A 21,964-nucleotide genomic window follows, 5' to 3' on the forward strand; every position below is an offset into this window, starting at 1 on the left:
TATGCTTGAGGCATTGATTTCCCAGTTTCAATCCCCCTATGCCTACAGAGCTGAATAGTGCTCTGATAAAAAAATATGATAAATAAGTAGCTAGACAGTACAAGGTAAATGCATGCAAATAGATTCACACCTATAATGTTATATTACATATGCTGTGACATATTACACATCAACATATATTTACATGTATCTGGGGACCAGGAAAGACATGGTCATCCTTTCTGTTATCTACCTATTGGGGAATATCACCTTGTTAGAAAAAGAAGTTCTCAAAAGAATGTACATTGCCATATTCCTTTCCTTTTTTTATTTATATATAAGGATTTTTAAAAGTATTTATTCTTTTTTAATATTTGTTTATTTTTCCTTTTGTTGCCCTTTTTATTGTTATTATCGTTGTTATTGTAGTTATTATTGTTGCTGTTATAGATGCCGTCGTTGTTAGATAGGACAGAGAGAAATGGAAAGAGGAGGGGATGACAGAGAGGAGGAGAGAAAGATAGACACCTGCAGACCTGCTTCACCACCTATGAAGCGACTCCCCTGCAGGTGGGGAGCCAGGGATTCGAACCAAGATCCTTATGCTGGTCCTTGTGCTTCACGCCACCTGCGCTTAACCCACTGCAATACCACAGACTCCCTATTTATTCATTTTTTAAAATTTCTTTATTGGGGGGTTAATGGTTTACAGTTGACAGTAAAATACAATAGTTTGTACATGCGTAACATTTCCCAGTTTTCCACATAACAATTCAACCCCCCACTCCTTTGTCTTCTAAATAGATTCTTCTTCCTGTCAAATGATGAGCTACTGGAAATCTTGTCAGAGACAAAGGACCCCCTCCGAGTGCAACCACACTTGAAGAAGTGCTTTGAAGGAATTTCCAGGCTGAAATTCACAGACAGTCTGGAGATTGTGGGCATGATCAGCTCAGAGAAAGAAACTGTTCCATTCAATCAGAAGATCAACCCAATTCAAGCCAAAGTAAATCCCTGGTGCCCACACCACCCACTCCTTTTTTTTTTCCTGGTTCTTTTCTTTGTATCATCAATCCAGTTAGAGGCAGAACATATTAGTTAAGCATTTGGATTCTGGTTCCAAGCTGCCTGAGTAAAACAGCTGGGGAGCCTCATAACTCTGGAAAATTACTCAGTCATCGAGAAACTGAGGCTTACCCATCTGCAAGATGAATATTATACTGCAGTCCACATGACACAATAAATTAGTGGAAGAATTTCAAGCTTGATGTGAAGACAGTAGCAGGAATCATAGCAAAACAACTAATGCTGTTCAGATCTCCATGAACAGATCCAGCTAAAAGTATTGGAGTTAGATAGCTTGTTGGGGCAGACATTTATATGGGTCAATGGAACATTGTGAAATGCATGGCGTTTCACTGATATTTTCTTATGCACTGTTATATAATAAATAAAATGCAAATTTCTTCCATTCCTGCCGGGTGATAGCACTCAGGAATGGAAATAGACGAGCTCCAGACAAGCTCACTTGGCCTCACTCTGGTGACCGAATTTTGCCACCCACACATATCAACCTTAACAACCAGGAGTCAAACCAGACACCAACTCCCTGCAGGCAGGTGAAGCCAAGAGCGATAGTTACCCGAAACTCCAAAACTGAATAATTTACTGCACGTTCAAATTACTGGCAAAGCTTTAAAAAAAAAATCCAAATGCCCAGCTTGCATCCCATATCGAATAAATCAGAATATATAGGTGAGGGAGTCAGGTATCTAGGTTTTAAAGATCTGCATATAAGCCCTGTATACAGCATAGTTTGGGAACTTCTGAAATAATGCAGAAGTTAGAACTATTCATTGAAACAGGCAATTTTACTGATCATTGCAAAATGATCCTTACAGTAAGTTTATTAACATACATCAACTGTTCAGTCACATATTTTTTCTCATGATGAGAAATTTGAAAATTTATTCTTTATTATATTATATTACATTACATTATATCATATTTTATTTTATTTTATTTTAAAGTTTGCCTCTAGGGTTATTGCTGGGGCTCTGTGCCTGCACTACAAATCCACTGCTCCTGGAGGCCATTTTTTCCCATTTTGTTGCCCTTGTTGTTGTCATTATTATTATTATTGCTCGAACCGGGATCCTTATGCCAGTCCTTGCACTTCGTGCCATGTGTGCGCAGTCCCACTGGCATAAGGAAGTGCAAGGACTGGCATAAGGATCCCAGTTTCAAGCCCCTGAAGATTTATTCTACTAGTAGCTTTCAAATTTATAATACAGTCTTAACTTGTCACATTGCTAAGCATTACACCCCTGATTTATATTCTAGCTTTGGGTATAAGCTTTCAACTCACTTTACCCATTTTATCCATTCCTCTCACACTCTCCAAAACTCTTTTTTTTTTTTTAATTGACTGATCATTGGATAGCGACAGAGAGAAATTAAGAGGGGAGGGGGAGAGAGAAAGGAGAATAACAGAGAGACATCTACAGACCTGCTTCACTACTTGTGAAGTTCCCCGCCACCCCTGCAGGTGGGGACCTGGGTCTTGAACGTGGGTCTGTACTCAGTCTTTGGCGATTACCAGTCTCTGTATCTACAAACTTGGTCGTTTCCTCCTCCTCTTTTTTTTTTTTTTCTGAGATGTCACATATAAGTGAGACTGTACAGTATTTATCTTTCACTTAACATATTGCTCTCAAGTTCAGTTCATGTTATCACAAATGGTGAGATTATTTGGGGCTGGTTCTGGCACTACAAATCTACTGCTCCTGATGGCCATCTTCCCTCCCCCCCCCCCTATTTTATTTGATAGGACAGAGAAAAATTGAGAAGGGGGGGTGGGGATAGAAAAGGTAAGAGAAGGGGAGTTGAGTGGTAGCGCAGCTGGTTAAGCACACGTGGCGTGAAGCTCAAGGACCAGCGTAAGGATCCTTGTTCAAGCCCCCAGCTCCCCACCTGCAGGGGAGTTGCTTCACAAGCAGTGAAGCAGGTCTGCAGGTGTCTGTCTTTCTCTCCCCCTCTTTGTCTTTCCCTCCTCTCTCCATTCCTCTCTGTCCTATCTAACAACGACAACAATAATAACTACAACAACAATAAAAACAACAAGGGCAACAAAAGGGAAAATAAATAAAATTTTAAAAAGAAAAGGTGAGAGAAAGCTACCTGTAGACCTGCTTTACTGCTCATGAAGCTTTCACCTGCAGGTGGGGAGTGGGGCTCAAGCCTGGGTCCTTGTGACCTTTGCACTCAACTGGATTTGCCACCACCTGGTCCTGATTTTTTTTTTAACTTTTTCTTCCCCTTTTGTTGCCCTTGTTTTTTATTGTTGTTGTAGTTATTATTGTTGTTGTTACTGATGTCATCATTGTTAGATAGGACAGAGAGAAGTGGAGAGAGGAGGGGAAGACAGAGAGGGGGAGAGACAGATAGACACCTGCAGACCTGCTTCACCACCTGTGAAGTGACTCCCCTGCAGGTGGGGAGCCGAGGGTTATTGTTTTTTTTTAAATGGATGAATAATATCCCTTTGTGTTCATGTATACACATATTTGTTATATGTACCATATTTTCTTTATCCATCCATTGATCCATCCACTGATGAATAGCTAGGTTGTTTTTATATCTTGGCTATTATAAATAATCCTGCAATTAATATCATTTATTTTATTAACTGAATTATAAATGTCATTTGCCTTCCAATAAGTCGTCTCTTTCAGAAAATTGTATGAACAAAATGCCTGTTTAGGTGCCCTCCCCCCATGAGAGATACACACCGCCTTGAGCTAACAGTGAATAAATATAAAATAAAATAGGTGCAGGGAGTTGGGCTATAGCACACTGGATTAAGTGCACATGGTACGAAGCGCAAGGACCAGCGTAAGGATCCTGGTTCGAGCCTCCAGCTCCCCACCTGCAGGGGGTTCACTTCACAAGCAGAGAAGCAGGTCTGCAGGTATCTATCTTTCTCTCCTCCTCTATGTCTTCCCCTCCTCTCTCCATTTCTCTCTGTCCTATCCAACAATAACAACAATAATGATAAAACAACAAGGGCTACAAGAGGGGAAAAAAAAAAAAGCCTCCAGGAGCAGTGGATTCGTGGTGGAGACACCGAGTCCCAGCAATAACGTTGGAGGCAAAGAAAAAAAAGTGCAGCATATTGGCTTGAAAGGGTTTCACACCTTTACTTCCTTCCAGCTCTGACCTGTGAGAAAGCTGGGTTCTTCTCATGCTTCTTCTTTCTGGGCCTGGCTAACCCCCTGCTTCTCATCTGCCTCTCCTCGCAGGGCATGGTGGAAAAGTGGCTGCAGCAGGTGGAGCAGATGATGCTTGCCAGTTTGCGGGAAGTTATTCGGCTTGGGATGGAGGCATATGTCAAGGTAATTGAGAACCAGTGCACACGTGCCAGGGCGTTGGTTCGGCAGCAAGAATTTAGGGGGAAGGTTAAATGAATCAGTTGTACATAACCCTCGGTCCACTACCAAAACCCATCTCAGTTGTACTGGCTCACACCTCAACTCCGTGTCTCTTTCCTTTGCCTTCTAAATCCTGGTCCAATCTACATACCTACCTGGTGAACCACTTGCATTTAGAAGCAGATGGCAACAAGAGAAGACAGTCGGAAAGCTGTGGTTGCAATGGGACCAGCCCTTTCTGTGAATGAGTTGGAGGCATAGGTGTATTTAAAATTCATTCTAATGAAGCATTCCCCACTGTAGGTTTTCATATACTTTCAAAGCTTAACCAGACAGGTCTGATAGAAGAACCAAGAGAAAAAAAGCAAACAAACAAATCTGGAGCAACTAACTCTTTAGGTAGCCCTTGGTAAGGTTAATATTGGCCAGTGGGGTCATAGCCTCCTCTACTTGAGACATGCTTTGTTCTTACCCTGCTGTCCCAGTAAGTATTATTAGCATTGTATCCATAGATGAACAGCTTATCTTTTGTCCTGTGATCAAGCCAAAGATTAAAAACAGCTGAGTCCAGGTGGTGGCACACCTGGTTAAGCGCACACATTACAGTGCACAAGGATCCGGGTTCAAGTCCCTGGTCCCCACCTGCAGGGGGAAAGCTTCATGAGTGGTGAAGCAGGGCTGCAGGTATCTCTCTGTCTCTCTTCTGCACTATTCCCCCTCCCCTCACAATTTCTCTCTGTCTCTCTTCAAAATCAATAAAGATTTTAAAAAAATGTTTTAAAAAAAAGCTACCTGAGTGCACATCGGGTGAAGTGCACACAGTGCAAAGCGCTGGGGTATCTTTCCTTCTCTCCCTCTGTCTCTGTCTCACTCTGTAAAAAGTCAGCCTGGGCCAGTACAAGTGTGTGGTGGAGTGGGCATTACTGGGAAAATATGTAGAACAGCACTGTAATATTATGTAGCCATCAAAAGGAATAGTTATGGGGGCTGGGGAAATGTTTCAGCGATAGAGCAGATGCCTTGGGTATGAGTGAAGTCCTGGGTTCAATTCCTGGTGCCACATAAGATGTTGGAATGGTCATCTCCCACACACCCATACAGTACACAACACACAGCACACACACACACACACACACACACACACGGGAATACTTTGAATATCACTGTATGTGGAAACATGAAAAAAAAAAAAGAATTGATGGCTTTGTTGGTGATTTTTTTTTCTTTTTCATTGTGAAGTTCAGAGAGGAGGACATAAATCAGTAACCTCAGAAAGGTCAGGTCTTGGGGGCAGTGGTGGCGCACCTGGTTGAATACACATGTTACAACGCACAAGAACTCAGATTTGAGCCCCCAGTCCCACCTTCAGGAAGAAAGCTTAATACGTGGTGAAGCAAGGCTGCAGGTGTCTCTCCCTCTCTGTCACCTCCTTCCCTCTCAATTTCTGGCTGTCTCTATCCAATAAATGAAGATAACAAAAAAATTAAAGAAAGGTCTTTATAATAGCCTATGAGGGTGGGGAGGGATGTTGTTTTTGTTGTGGGGGTGACATGGTGGGAATGTTTCTAAGAGATGAGTTTACACACAAGATGAACGAACCCTACTGCCTTTTCTCAGATCCCCCGGAATCACTGGGTCTTGCAGTGGCCTGGCCAGGTGGTGATCTGTGTCTCCTCCATTTTTTGGACTCAGGAGGTGTCTCAAGCTCTGGTTGAAAAGACCCTACCAGTAAGTGAGTCAGTTGTGAAACTCACAGATAGGTTTCAAACTCAGCCAGTATTTGAATGGCAAATAACTAGAGTGGCCACGCTTTCAAAATAATAATAATAATAAAACAAAAAGTAATCAAGCCCAGGGTTTTCAAGGGGAGTGTGGGACTGAAAATTGAGGGCTGGGGTGGGGGGGAGGGTTGAGAGCCAGGGAGGCTTGAAGGGTGACATCCAGGAGCCTGACTTCGGCCATGGGAGGATGAATGGAGACATTTCCCCGGGAAAGGATTACCAGAGAAGAATCCAGGTGAATTAATTCTTCCTTTCTATGGCCCTGCCAGGATTTTCTTCAAAAGAGCAATGATCAGATTGCACAGATTGTCCAGCTGGTGCGAGGGAAGCTGAGCAGTGGGGCTCGACTCACTCTAGGGGCCCTCACCGTCATTGATGTCCACGGTAAGCCAGGAGAATCACTGACTGTCCAGGAAGAGCAGCCAGGTGCCTCCCTTCTCAGGATGGAATGATTCATGTTTCCCGGCTCCACACTATTTCCAGGCATTGACAGCATGTGATGACCACAGCTAGTTGAGATTCATCAACTGGGAGCCATTTCCCTTGACTGACCATAACCAATACTTGTTAATGGTCACCAGGTACCAAGCTTGTGTTACATGTTTGACCTACAATATCTCACACACATTCCACAGTCTAAGCCTGTAGCTTAGAGAAGTACATAACTTCCTGAGGATTCACAACCAGGAAGTAGCAGACACTCATAATTTGAACCCATGTTTGTCTTATTCCTAATCCAAGAGACTGGATATGGGCAGTGATGCCAAGAGGGAGTGTGTTAGAGAGGGAGTGTGTTAGCTCATCCTTTTTTTTTTTTTTTTTTTTTTGCCTTTAGGGTTATTGCTGGGGCTCAGTGCCTGTACCATGAATCCACTGCTCCTGGAGGCCATTTTATTTTCCCTTTTTGTTGCTCTTGTTGTTGTAGCCTTGTTGTGGCCATTATTTTTGTTGTTGATGTCGTTCATTGTTGGATAGGACAGAGAGAAATGGAGAGAGGAGGGGAAGACAGAGAGCGGGAGAGAAAGACAGACACCTGCAGACCTGCTTCACCGCCTGTGAAGCAACTCCCCTGCAGGTGGGGAGCCGGGGGCTTGAACTGGGATCCTTATCCCAGTCCTTGCACTTTGCACCACATGCACTTAACCCACTGTGCTACCACCAGACCCCCCTCATCCTTTTATTTATTTATTTATTTTTTAAAAAGCAGTGATGATAGTGATGGTGATAACGATGATGATGGGATGATAAGAAGAGTAGGAGGAAAAACTGGTGTCTTTATATAAAACAACACACCATCATATTCTCATTTCATCATCACCAAGGAAACTAAAGCTGGGCCAGCAGGGTTGCCTGGGGACAGTTCTTGCTTGTACACCAGCTTCCTACTGGCATCCCATGACATCTTAGTTTCCTCAAGGTGGATGCTTATTTCAGTTTGATTTCATCTGGACAGAAGAATATGAAATCAGAGAGTGAGGGAGGATATGGTCTTTATCTGCACATTTACCCAGCTGGTGGGAATAATAAGTGCAGGTGTGATTACTGCTTAGAATATCCCCCCAGTGAGGTGTGTAACACACACACACACACACACACACACACACACACACACACACACACACACACACACACACGTGAGAGTGAAAGACTCCCAATTCAGTCTTCTGAGATTCACTTTCCTCCTAGGTCTCTCATGGCATCGCATGGGTTCTTTCAACAACCCGAACAGTTGTTGGATGCTTCAGGAAACATAAGAGCAACGTTAGTCTAATCATCTTCAAGCATTCTTCTGTGCAGGGTTTTAGATTCTTCTGTAATAAAGAGGGTTCTCTCACATAAATGCAGCAAATACACTGAAAGTTATCTAAAAGAGAAGTTTTCAGACTGGGAGACAGCTCTCCTGGTAAAGTGCATACTTAACCCAGGTTCACACGATAGCACTGTGCATGGTACAAGGGGAAGATTCATGAAGGTAGAACTAGTGCTACAGGGTCTCATCTCTCTGTCCAAGAGCGGATAGGGGGAAATGTATTGTAATTAAAAAATCAAAGGACTTTGCAGGAACACGGCAGCTAGCACAGATTTAAAACATTCAAAGTTTTATTACATGGCTGTACAGTAGTAAGGAATGGTATATTTTAAGTACAGCAAAATAAGCAGTTATCAGCAGGAGTAAGAATAGGCCAGGCCCATGAAATGAGTTAATTACCAAAGTTCAGCTTCATGTGTACACAAGTCTGGGGAGGAGCGGCCATGGCAGGGCGAGCATGCAGTACAGCAGGCAACTGGGAGAGCAACGTGCAGGAATGGGGCGAGTCCGGGAAATGTAGGGCCAGACTTCCAGCTGCCTGCAAGTTAAATAACTTGGTTTAACTCCTATGGTTGTGAGAAAACTGAATGAGGCTCATAATCATATCACAGAATTCATCAGAAGTAAATATATCTAGTTGGATTCATGAGACCCCTGGCTACACGAGGCCTAACTGATTATATTGGAGGTATAAAGAGCTAGAGGCCTAAATTAGGGCCGGAGGGTCATTTTGTGGAGTTGTGAAAACATTTGGGTTGACTATATATTGCAAAGCCCTCTGGCTCACTACTGAAAATATTGGGAAAGATAATAGTAGCTAAGAACGTATGTAATGTTTTTATATGCCAGGCAAAATCCTGTCTGCCGACCTCTGTAGGTATGTGCATATGTGAATATGTGCATATTTACATTTGGCTGTTGAGTAACGTAGGGGTACAGAAACCCCTCCTGTAGAGTGGAAAATCCATATTTTGACTCCCCCCAAAAGTCTCAGTACAGTCTTCCTTTTGGTATATGTGGGGGATTGGTTTTGGAGATCTCCCCCTCTCAACCCTTATAGTTGGCCTTCTGTGTTTACACATTACACCTCTGTAGTTCAATCAACTGGCATCCGTGGATGGTTAAGTCTGTGAGTACATAACCCACAGGTATGGAAGTCCAATTGTATTTATTTAGAAATAACTGTGTGTAAATGGATCCACACAGTTAAAACCTGTGCTCTAGCAAAGGGCAATAGAGAATAGATTCTTAATAGCCTATAGCTTATTACAGCAGATTCTGGGACTCAGAAGGAGGAAGGGGGGAGCACTACAGGGAAGTTGGGGATCTAAGTCCCTGCGGTGGAATATGATGGTTTGATTGAGAATGAAATGTAATGACACCTATCTTGGGGGGAGTGTGGAAATGTCCCCTTGTAGCAACAAAAATCCTTAAACTTAGCATTTCCTCAATAAAGTGCCACAGGACTTGGGGAAGAAAATGAAACAACAACAACAACAACATGTTGTTCAAGGGTCAACTATATGTGTGTTCATTGACCCCTGGTAGTAGCTCTGTAAATTACGCACTCTGTTACACACACTTTACAGATTACGCCACTGAAGATAGAGTGTGTTGGGCAACTTGCTTCAAGTCACATAGCTAGGTAGTGGTAGGACAGTGGTGGCCTCACTCCAGGTTACACACTTGCCATGCCTCCACTTTGAATATCCTCAGATCTCTCTTCAGGAGTCTCTGGAGACAGGAGGACGTTGATGGCTCTGCACACACGGGCGTCTCTATGCCTTTATCCCAACAGCTCGTGATGTGGTGGCTAAGTTATCCTCGGACAATGTCTGTGATCTGAATGATTTCCAGTGGATCTCCCAGCTGCGCTACTACTGGGAGGCAAATGATGTGCAGGTGCAGATGATCACTACAGAGGCCTTGTATGGCTACGAGTACCTGGGAAATTCCCCCCGCCTGGTCATTACACCCCTCACCGACCGCTGCTACAGGTAAACCCTGAGATGACCCAAGACCTGAAGACTGAGTCTACATTCCCCAGAAAGAAAGTTCTCTGAGGAAGAAGGCTGGGTCATCTTGAACTTACACTTCTGCCTTCTAGATTCTCAGATTTTTGAATGTTGCCCTTACTTACCACCTTCCCATAGATGGGCATGGGAACTAGAACTTAAACCACAAATCAGAATCCCTAGGAGTCTTAATGTGAATTAATGTGGTTAAGGGGCCAGGCGGTAGCACACATGTTAAGCACAAATACTACAGTGTGCATGGACCCGGGTTCAAGTCCCTGGTCCCCACCTGCAGGGGGGAAGCTTCATTAAGTGGTAACGTAGAGCCACAGGTGTCTCTGTGTCTCCCTCCCTTTCTACCTCCCCCCCCCAATTTCTCTCTGTCTCTATCCAATAATAAATCAATAAATTTGGGAGTCAGGCTGTAGCGCAGCGGGTTAAGCGCTGCAGGGGAATCACTCCAGAGGCAGTGAAGCAGGTCAGCAGGTGTCTATCTTTCTCTCCCCCTCTCTGTCTAATCCCTCCTCTTTCCATTTCTCTCTGTCCTACCAACAACAACAACAACATCAATAGTAACTGCAACAATAAAACAACAAGGGCAACAAAAGGGAATAAATAAATAAATAAACATTAAAAATATTTTTAAAAATAAATAAATAAATTTAACATATTTTATGTTGTAAAACCAGCAAGCAGAATGTTGGTTCCTGTCCTTGAAAATGACATGATACTAAAGTAGAAAGCTCTCCAGTGGTAGGGCCAAAAAAGCACCTGGAGTGACTCTGGAGGTTGCACAGTGGGTGGAAAACGGGACTCACAAGCAAGAGGTCCTTAGTTTGATCCCTGGCATTTGCATGTGCCAGAGTGGTGCTCTGATTCTTTTTCTTCCTCTTGAAAATAATTAAATCTTTTTAAAAAATTTTATTATCTTTATTTATTGGAAAGAGACAGCCAGAAATTGAGAGGGCAGGGGGAGGTAGAAAGGGAGAGAAAGAGAAATACCTACTGTAGTGTTTCACCACTCTGCAAAGCTATGCTCTTACAGATGGGGATTGGGGGTTCGAACCTGGGTCCTTGTACATTGTAATGTGCACTCAACCAAGCGTGCCACCACCCAGCTTCAATTAAATCTTTTTTCCCCCCTCCATGGTTATTGCTGGGGCTCAGTGCCTACACTAGGAATCCATTGCTCCTGGAGACCATTTTTTTCCATTTTTGTTGCCCTTGTTGTTGTTGTTGTTGGATAGGACAGAGAGAAATCGAGAGAGGAGGAGGAGACAGAGAGGGGGAAAGAAAGACACTTGTAGACCTGCTTTACTGCTTCTGAAGCGAACCCCCTGCAGGTGAGGAGCCAGGGGCTACAATTAAATCTTCTTAAAAAAGATATTTTTAAAAAAATTTTTAGTCCTAGAGAAAGAAAATGACCTAGGAGAGGACTGAGTTCTGCCACCTAATCTGATAAAGAGATAGTAATATTCTGTACTTAGCAAACTTTCCTCAGAATTTTCCTCAGAATTAATGGCGTGAGAAATCGGGCTTGGTAAAATCGTCAATTTTGTTATGCTTAGATTTTCTTTTTTCTTTTTAGGTTTTTTAAAAAATATTTATTTATTCCCTTTTGTTGCCCTTGTTTTATTGTTGTAGTTATTATTGTTGTTATTGATGTCATCGTTGTTGGATAGGACAGAGAGAAATGGAGAGAGGAGGGGAAGACAGAGGGGGAGAGAAAGATAGACACCTGCAGACCTGCTTCACTGCCTGTGAAGCGACTCCCCTGCAGGTGGGGAGCCGGGGGCTCGAACTGGGATCCTTACGCTGGTCCTTGCGCTTTGCGTCATGTGTGCTTAACCCTCTGCGCTACTGCTCGACTTCCATGCTTAGATTTTCTAACCTGTGTATTTCTTACAGAATGATAGCTTAATTATAACAATTTAAATTTAAATTAATTATAAGAATAAAGTCTTGAAAGTTTTCTTTTTCAGTTAGAAAAAGAAAGTTTTTCTTTTTCTTGTTTTCTGTTCTGTGATTTTTTTTTTTTTTTTTTTTTTTTTTTTTTTTGCTCCTCATTCAATTATTCCACTCACTATTCAACCATTTCTTCAATTTTCTGGACACTGTGCATGGCCTCCTGGAACCTTCAGTCTAATAGAGTAGATCTAAAAGATCCACTCAGATGTACTAACCAAAACTCTAGAGGCTCATACAAGGGGCTGTAAACCACTGTTAACACATGGCTCATTTATAATATTTATCTTGTTCCCAACACATGCCAAGAACTGTATTCTGTTGCTGGGGATCTGGAACTGAATCAAATATGAGTTCTGAATTCAAGAATTTATAATTTACTGAAAGGATATATTTATTTTCACCATTCCATTAGCACTGGTAATCTTTGGAATGTGAAGTTTATGGGAATTTTTTTCTTTCGATTCACTTCTTGTGAATGCATTTATTCATTTAATCATTCATTCAAATAAATGCTTATGAATGCCACCCATGCACCAGACACTGTGCCAGACTCTGAGGTAGTAATCCTGAATAAAATGGAATGTTTTTTACAATGATGTTGTATCATAAAGTCATGTAATCAGAGGAAAAGTTCAAACTATTTGTATGAGTCAAAGCAAAATAAACCCAAACCAGATTTCTTTCTTGTATTTTAGAACTTGAGTAGTAAGTAAGGCCTTGTTTCCTTCCCTTTAGGACCCTGATGGGGGCTTTGAAGTTGAACCTTGGTGGGGCTCCAGAGGGGCCAGCTGGGACAGGCAAGACGGAAACCACTAAAGATTTGGCCAAAGCTTTGGCCAAGCAGGTAGGGAAATGCTGCCCATTTGCCTTCTCTTCCCACTCCCCTCTTGACCCCCACACATGAAAGCTGGCTTGAAGTTGAAAGTGTTTTTTAGTCTAGCAGGCAAAGTGGGGCCCCAGCTCCTCTAATCAAACAGGAAGAGAGGCACCTTCCATTGTTCAATGGTTTAGGGTGGTTCAGATGCAAAGGAACCCACCTTCCGTGGTGCCCACATCCTGTCTCTCTCTTCTAGTGTGTGGTCTTCAACTGTTCAGATGGCCTGGATTACAAAGCCATGGGGAAGTTCTTCAAGGGGCTGGCCCAGGCTGGAGCATGGGCCTGCTTTGATGAATTCAACAGGATTGAGGTAAACTTGCTACTAGGCTAAGCGACAGACAGGGGTCTTTTTTTCTGCTACTCAGCATAGAGTTGCAGACCCCTTGTGCACAGTAGATACTCAGTGAGCTAGAAGAAAACAACTCCAAAGAAAGAAAATGCAAATTTTATGTGCATATGCATTCATTCATTAAAAATTTTTATTGGTACTAAATATAAGACATTCTGCCTATGTTCATGATGCGGAGATGGTAAGAAATAAGCTAGAGGGGTGGAGCACCTGGTTGAGTGCTGACATTACAGTGTGCAAGGACCCAGGTTCAAGGCCCTTGTCCCCACCTGCAGGGGGGAGCTTCGCAAGTGGTGAAGCAGGGCGACAGGTATCTCTCTGTCTCTCCCCTATCTTCCCTTCCTCTCAATTTCTGGCTGTCTCTATCCAGTAAATAAATAAAGATGATAAATAAAATTTTTAAATCTTTATAAGGAAACAAAAAAAAACTTTCTATAAAAAAAGAAATAAGATAGACAGTGGTCCGGGAGGTGGCGCAGTGGTAAAGCTTTGGACTCTCAAGCATGAGGTCCCGAGTTTGATCCCCGGTAGTACATGTGCCAGAGTGATGTCTGGTACTTTCTCTCTCCTCCTGTCTTTCTCATAAATAAATAAAATCTTTAAAAAAAGAAAGAAAGAAAGAAAGAAGAAAGACAGTATAGTAAAAGGAAATAGAATTAAATGAAACAAATTGAAATTTAGGGACCAGGCAGTAGCACATCTGGTAGAGTGCACATATTACAACACACAAGGATGCAAGTTCAAGCCCCTGGTCCCCATCTGCAGAAGGGAAATGTCACAAGTTGTAAAGCAGTGCTCCATGTGCTTCTCTTTCTGTTTCCATCTCTACCTCCCCCTTCCCCCTCCATTTCTCCCCTATATCTATCCAAAATAAATAAAGTTAAAAAAATTAATAAAAATTTATCACAGTGGTAAAAAAAGAGCCATCACAAAAGGGGGTAAGAATGCAGATATAAATGTACAATTTGAACCAGTAACTACTGTTTAAATACCTCTGTGTATCAAGCATTATGATAGATTCTAGAACAAAAGATATCAGGAAAAGTAAGTAATGTGTTAAGTATACACACATGAATTTTCTTTTTTGCCAGAATGCCAAGTCACATCCCTAATTTTGACTGAAGATCTGTTCTAGGGCAGCTGGATCCCTCCTTTTCTACGTGAAGGGGACTCTGACAGAGTCAGAAGCAGATGCTCACATCTGCCCCTGGCTTTCTCATGACAGGTAGAAGTCCTGTCTGTGGTAGCCCAGCAGATTCTCAGTATTCAACAAGCCATAATCCGGAAGTTGAAGACGTTCATCTTTGAAGGCACTGAACTCGCTCTGAATCCAACCTGTGCTGTCTTTATCACCATGAACCCCGGGTATGCTGGCAGGGCCGAGCTGCCAGATAACCTTAAGGTAAGCATTAGCATATATATAACTGCCAGGTGTACCATATGGTATACAATTCTCTGCAAGTACCCTATGGTTTTAATGAATGGGACCGGGTGACATTTTTTTCAGCTGTGAAAAGTAGTAACAGAATGTTGTCTGGTCCCGGTTAAGTCTCTCCCCAACAAGTCATGGAAGGATCGGTGGGGAATATATAGATGATAACCAGTGAGAAGTGGGAAACAATGCTAGAACAAGGATCTCCATTTCTGTTGTCTATGGGGGCTAGGCAGGTGATATAAATGCGAAATGTTGGCTGGATATAGGAGGAGCGGAGCAAAAAGCAGGCTCACTGACTTTAGTACATGATGCTCCACCTGCAAGAAACACATTCTAGTTAGTGCCATTGATTTTTTTTTTTTTTAATCACCACTAGCTTTGTTGCTGGGGCTCAGTGCCAGGACTACTAGTCCCATGAGTCCACTGTTCTTAGTGGCCAGTTTTTTTTTGTTTTTTTTTTTGATAGGACAAAGAGAAACTGAGAGAAGAGGGCTTGATAGGGAGAAAGAAAGATAGACACCTGTAGACCAGTTTCATCACTCCACCCTTGACTCCCCCTACAGGTGAGGTGCAGGAGCTCGAACCAGGCTCCTTGTATATGGTAACGTGTGCTCAACAGGCTTGTGATACCACCCTCAATGCCCTTGAATCTTATTACCACTCCTCCTCCATGGGAATGGAGAATAAATAGTCAGGGAGATCAGTAAGAAAAGTCCATGCCCTGGGAGTCGGGTTGTAGCGCAGCGGGTTAAGCGCAGGTGGCGCAAAGCAGAAGGACCAGCATAAGGATCCTGTTTGAGCCCCGGCTCCCCACCTGCAGGGGAGTCACTTCACAGGCGGTGAAGCAGGTCTGCAGGTGTCTCTCTTTCTCTCTGTCTTCCCTTCCTTTCTCCATTTCTCTCTGAACTATCCAACAATGACGACAACAACAATAATAATAACTACAATAATAAAACAACAAGGGCAACAAAAGGGAATAAATAATAAATAAATATTTAAAAAAAAAAGAAAAAGAAAAGTCCATGCCCTACAGGTAGATCGACGTAAGTTGGCAAATATTAGTGTAGAATTGGGACTCACTTTTCTCAGTGTTTTACTTCCTAGCTGTCATTCCCCTCTTCACCTTTCCCTCCAAGAGCTATGCTAAATCTTCACAAGCAACTTTCAGGAAACAGCATGGTATAGGAGAAAGCACCATGGATCAGTAACCCTGGATTCTAGTCCTGCCTCTAGCTGTAGCTAACCACATGACAAGTCACTTCTCTAAGATGTAAAGTAATAATAACCGGAACTGCTAATAGCATTCAATATATACCACACACTTTTCAAAGCACTTAACTTACACGATGCCATTGGTTCTCATTGATAACCACAAAGAGGGTATGCTCGAAACCCATTTTGAGGTAAAAAAAAAACAAAACAAAAAACCCCCCCGAGATTTAGTGGCATTATACAACTAGTTCATAGCTAGTAAGTAGAGGAAGAGGACTTAAGATCTGATTTAACTGTTTTGATTCTCTTGGTCCTATAGTCCTACTGACTTCCATGGTCCATGTTGAACACTAGAAAGCTCCAGTAGTTGAAAGGCACTCCTCAGTGACCTCGTTTGGTATAGGAGACCGAGATGTTGTTTGGAAACCAGCACCTAGAACCTTCCACACCCTTTGAGGCACCCAGTGTGACAGCATATGCTTGGATAGGGCAATGCAGTGAAGCTGGTCTGTCTGCACTGACTTGTCCTCTAGCCCTCCTTTTCTGGACTGTCCCTGGAGTGGGCTCGGTGATCACACTGCTATTTTTTTTTTTTTTTTTTTGCTACCAGGGTTATCACTGGTGCCTGCACAATGAATCCACTGTTCCCAGGAGTTGTAGTCCATCTATCTATCTATCTATCTATCTCTATCTATCTATCTATCTATCTATTTATCTATCTATATTAATAGAACAAAGAGAAATTGAGGAATTGAGGAGAGGAGGGAAGAGAGGGAGAGAGAACTACAATACTTCTTTTCTTCCTCCCTGTAGACCAATCATGTTACTTCGAGCTGCTGCAGCTATGCCTTACCCACCCCATCCAGTGTTCACCGTATGTGATTGTGTTCTAAGCGGCTATTCCTCTTCCAGGCCTTGTTCCGGACAGTGGCCATGATGGTGCCAGATTATGCCCTCATTGGAGAAATCTCCCTCTACTCGATGGGATTTCTGGACTCCAGAAGGTATATTACATTGTTTCCCAGTAGCTCTAAAGGGTAGTAAATTCAAGATGGGTTAACCCCTGGGCGCGGTGGAGGTGGGCGAGTGGAGAAACTTGAGAGATGGATTTCTGCTCACTGGTCGGTCTGGAAGTGTGTGAACTTTTCTTTGGTTCTGACCCCATACTTCTCTGGGACTTCCCAGATTCACAAGTAAGGAGTCCTTTCTCTATACATAGACCCGGGTTTATGTTAAAGAAAGCAGCTACTCATCTCAGTCATTGACTTCCTTATTCCTCATTCTAACACACACACACACACACACACACACATCTCTTCATTACATGCACCAAGGTTACAAATGCTTGTTGTAATATGACTTTTGTTCTATTTTGAATTTTGCATTTTTTTTTACATTTTATTGGCCACAGTCAGTTGACTTTTTTTTTTTTTCACTGTAGATGTCTCCACAAGGCCTTTAGCATCTTTGTGGTCTGAGAGTCCTTGTTCTTTTTCTAAAGGGTGGGAGATACTCTCAGAATGTCATCCTTTCTAGGCCAAGAGGCTGCCTCAGTCATAATAGGGTTATGTTGTCAACAGGTGACCTAGATTTCATTGATTCCTATATTCACTCTAAGTATTGACTCAATTGGTAAACAAATCTTCATTGAGCTGCCTTATGCCCCATCCTACACTAGGTGCAGGTAGATAACACAAAGTCTTTACTTTTGACATAAATTAAGCTTGTACAGAGGCTCACTGCAAGAGGACTGCACATAAGTTTATTAGGATAACATCAACCTCCAAATCCCAATAACTTAACATAGTAAAAGTTTACTTTTCACTGCTTGGAAATTCAAAATGGAGTTTTATGGCCAGGGGAAGTTCTTTCCCAAGGGAAAGAACTCAAATTGCTTTTATCTCATAGATATAATGTGAGCATTGAGGGTCTCTTGAAGGTTTTTACGGGCCAACTCTGGAAGTGACATACTTTCCATTCATTCATATGCCAGTGACTAAGATTTAGTGGTGTTCCCACTCCTAGTCGTGTTAGGGACCAGACCCACCATGTGCCCACAAAGAGAAAGAAATGGCCATACTCATGAGTACACATGTGCTGTGTGCTGAGCCTATTGAATTTTGAACTGGTTTTCTTAAATTTAAAACATAAATAGGAGTCTGGGAGTAGAGCAGTGGGTTAAGTACATGTGGCACGAAACACAAGGACCGGCGTAAGGATCCCAGTTCGAGCCCCCAGCTCCCCACCTGCAGGGGAGTCACTTCATAGGCAGTGAAGCAGGTCTGCAGGTGTCTCTCTCTCTCTTCCCCTCTCTGTCTTCCCCTCTCTCCATTTCTCTCTGTCCTATCTAACAATGACGACATTAACAACAACAACAGTAATAACTACAAAACAATAAAAAAAGGGCAACAAAAAGTGAAAATAAATAAATATAAAAAATTTAAACATTGAAAAAACATTATAATGTTGTGGAATTGAGAAAAAAACCTAGCGGGCTGGGCAGTAGTGCACTGAGTTGAGCGCACATGGCACAAAGTGCAAGGACCGGCTCGAGCCCCCTGCAGGGGCGAAGCAGGTCTATAGTTGTCTATCTTTCTCTCCTCTTGTCATCCTACTTTCTTAATTTTTCTCTGTCCTGTCCAGCAATGGTAACAGCAATGACAACAACAATGATAGCAATAACAACAACAACAAAATGGAAAAAATGGCTACCAAGAGCAGTGGATTCGTGGTGCAGGCACTGAGCCCCAGTGATAACCCTGGAGACAAAACAAAACAAAATGAAACAAAAAAACAAGCTTCCCAATAGTAATCCTTCATTCAGATCACTCTCTAGGGACTAACACTGTTGATAAGCTGATATATATTTTTTCTCAAATGTGCATGTACATACATTCATATATACATGTAAAATTACATGTATCTATGTTTCTTATACAGATGTGTTGTATGTACTCAAGTGTATGGGCTTGATTATTTTCACTGTACCTTTGAATGAGAGTTTTCATGCTTTCTTAGGTCATTTGGTTAACTCTACTAAGATGCTTTCAAATGATAGACTCTTTCCATCAACCCTTAAGCAAGCCTGGCTTCTGAAAGGGCAGATCACAGGGGTGTTGGAAATGTCTGATGAGCAAGATATGGTCCTCTCTGGAGGTCTACAGACTTGTCTTTGCCCTCTCAGCCTAGCCCAGAAGATCGTGGCGACCTACCGCTTATGCTCTGAGCAGCTCTCCTCCCAGCACCACTATGACTATGGCATGCGTGCTGTCAAGTCTGTGCTCACTGCTGCCGGCAACCTGAAGCTCAAGTATCCAGAGGAAAATGAGAGCGTCCTGCTGCTCCGAGCCTTGCTCGATGTCAACCTGGCCAAGTTCTTGGCTCAAGATGTCCCTCTGTTTCAGGTAGGCAGTGGTTTGGGATTTGGACCAAATAGTGTGACTCGACTTTTGATGATGTAACATTATTCCTTTGGCATCTTCTCCCCAGCTCCTGACACCTTCTTTGTCTCCAACCAGCACCCTTATTGCAAAACATCCACTCTCCAGTGAAAGATAATAATCATGATAGCAACAACTCTGTCAGGTTCTTGATTTGAATAAGAAAGTTTCACTGATGGTGTTAAAATCTGCTGAAGACTTGGGATAGTTTTTATTAACTTTTGTCTGTCTTCCATAACAGGCTGCAAGCTCTTTAAACACAGAAATCATTACTATCTTAATTTCTATACACTGGCTGACAGATCATACATACACATTAACTGTTTGCTGCCTTTTAGATTTATTTAGGAAGGCTGGGACAGCTCAGTAGTTAGAGTGCACATCTTGCCCTGAGTATAGTCCCCTCTAATGGCTTCATGGATGGGGAAGTGCTTTACATGTTTGCTCACTCTCTCCCACTTGCTAGCTCTCTGGTTACATATGTAGTTTTAAGACTGAACATGCATAAGACCCTTGGTTCATTTCCCAGCATTGTGTAAAGTTATTTGGGAGAAAAATCCTTTAACAGATAGTGTTGGAATTTTTAACTGTGAACAAGTCTTGGTGTAGGAAAAATGTCTGTGGTCTATAGATATATCTCATTTTAGGACAATACTGAGGTCAAATATTCAATAATTCAACCTCCCCACCTTCTCTTGAATTCTTGTTGACAGGGAATTATTTCAGATCTATTTCCGGGAGTTGTTCTTCCAAAGCCAGACTATGAAGTTTTTATGGGAGTGCTAAATGAAAACATTAAAAAGATGAAACTCCAGCCAGTACCTTGGTTTATTGGAAAAATTATCCAGGTTGGTGCCTGCTGCCCATATGGGATTCTTTTCTGGGTTACTGTTCATTGAAGTCAGGCATGAGACAGAATTATGGTAGACTGGAAATGAACTGACTCAGTCAGTTCCTAAGTGGAGAAAGCAGTAAAAGGACCATTTAATAATCTGTTGTGCCTTCAGTTTTCATTTTCAGGAGCTGAAGTTTAAAATTTGATATGTATTTTTCTACAACTCCCCTTTTTTGTGACTACTTTTTTTTTTTTGGAGGGTGAAACAAAGCCGTTGAACCACTGGGAGTTAGGTAGGTTACTTTGAGCTTGTCAGTACTTTATCACTTCCCAGTGATAGAAAACCAATTCACTACTACTTTAATCAACAAAAGGAAGGAGGAATGGCACACCTTGATGAGCACACACATTACCATGCATGCAGAGACCTAGGTTCAAGTCCTTGCTCTCCACCTGCAGGGGGTAAAGCAGCTTCAAGAACAGTGAAACAGGTCTGCAGATGTATCTCTCTCTCCCTCTCTATTCCCCCCTCCCCTCTCAATTTCTCTCTGTCCTGTCAAAAGAAATAATAAATAAATAAATAGTCAATCTCCCGGGGACAGTGGATTCATCATGCAGTCACTGAACCCCAGTGATAAGCCTGGTGGCAATATGAACTTTTTTTTCAATCCTCTTGACTTAGATGGATGGATGGATGAGTGGATGGATGGATGGGTGGATGGATGGATGGATGGATGAATGGATGGACATTTTTATCTTTATTCTCTACTGTGTATACAGCACCTATAGTAGCATCTGGCATATAACAGGTGCTTAATAAATATTTGCTGAGTGACATTTGTCCCTTCAAGTACTGCCCCATAGATCTTCCTTATTGCTTACATCCATGGTGAAAACTAATGAGAACTTAGTCTCAAAGATGAAACATCTATGTAATTTCTTTGAGGGACCCACAATCTAAAAGAAGAAAGAAAAAGACCATAATATCTCATATACATATATATGACACCTACATCGATTGCTACTTCCAAATTCCCTTCCTTTTTCTCTTCTTCTCTCTCTGGGTCTTGGGGTTTTGATGGAATTGGCGTTCAGAGCCCTCTGGTTATCTTCCCCTAAATTGCTTCCCCTTTGGGATTATGGACAAGCATTCTTTTGAGGATTCTCTTTTAACCCCTCATCCTCACTGACTTATGTCTTGCAGACCAGAAGGTTTGCAAGGACTAACTTCTTTTTTTTTTTTTTATTTCTTTTCCCTTTTTGTTGCCCTTGTTGTTGTTGTTGTTGTTGTTGTTTTTTTATCCCCGACATCACGTGTGTGTCAGAGAGATGCTCTGGTTCTCTCTCTCTCTCCTTCTCTTATTATCTCTCTCTGTCTCTCCTCTTATTCTCTCTTATAAACAAACAACCACACAGCACATTGCTATTGTGCTTTGATGAGGAGACTTTTTGTATTGCTTGATGCACACTGGTGTGTGTGTGTGTGTGTTGGGAGGGGGTGGTACAGTCTGCAGTGGGACAAGATGTTGTTAATCATAATAGTGGATCCAGGAGTCTGTTGTTGCCTTTCTCTTCCTTCTTTCTCTTCTCTTCTCTTCTCTTCTCTTCTCTTCTCTTCTCTTCTCTTCTCTTCTCTTCTCTCCTCTCCTCTCCTCTCCTCTCCTCTCCTCTCCTCTCCTCTCCTCTCCTTTCCTCTTCTTTTTTTCTCTTTCTCTCTTTGTTTCTCTCCCTTTCCCTTTCTTTCTTTCTTTCTTTCTTTCTTTCTTTCTTTTCCTTTCTTTCTTACTAGAGCACTACTCAGCTCTGGCTTATGATGGTGCTGGTGATTGAACC

At 42.3% G+C, this 21,964-nt stretch overlaps 1 protein-coding gene across 4 annotated transcripts in view; it reads left to right on the plus strand.

Annotated features, from left to right (window-relative positions):
• Positions 1–21,964, plus strand: part of DNAH3 (dynein axonemal heavy chain 3) — a 175,842-nt gene that overhangs the window by 68,271 nt on the left and 85,607 nt on the right. For 3 of the 4 annotated variants that reach the window (XR_009544967.1, XM_060172848.1, XM_060172850.1), the window contains exons 24-34: positions 784–985; positions 4,281–4,373; positions 6,027–6,137; positions 6,460–6,574; positions 9,799–9,997; positions 12,719–12,827; positions 13,057–13,170; positions 14,435–14,611; positions 16,769–16,860; positions 19,041–19,260; positions 20,010–20,144. Coding sequence is in view for 3 of the 4 variants with exons in the window: in XM_060172848.1 (XP_060028831.1) it covers positions 784–985; positions 4,281–4,373; positions 6,027–6,137; positions 6,460–6,574; positions 9,799–9,997; positions 12,719–12,827; positions 13,057–13,170; positions 14,435–14,611; positions 16,769–16,860; positions 19,041–19,260; positions 20,010–20,144 (1,567 nt within the window). In the remaining variant the exon portion in view is untranslated. The remainder of the gene's footprint in view (positions 1–783; positions 986–4,280; positions 4,374–6,026; positions 6,138–6,459; positions 6,575–9,798; positions 9,998–12,718; positions 12,828–13,056; positions 13,171–14,434; positions 14,612–16,768; positions 16,861–19,040; positions 19,261–20,009; positions 20,145–21,964) is intronic. The other variant, XM_060172849.1, reaches the window with a different exon arrangement.

Source organism: Erinaceus europaeus, chromosome 15 (assembly GCF_950295315.1).
Source record: "Erinaceus europaeus chromosome 15, mEriEur2.1, whole genome shotgun sequence".
Lineage (NCBI taxonomy): Eukaryota > Metazoa > Chordata > Mammalia > Eulipotyphla > Erinaceidae > Erinaceus > Erinaceus europaeus.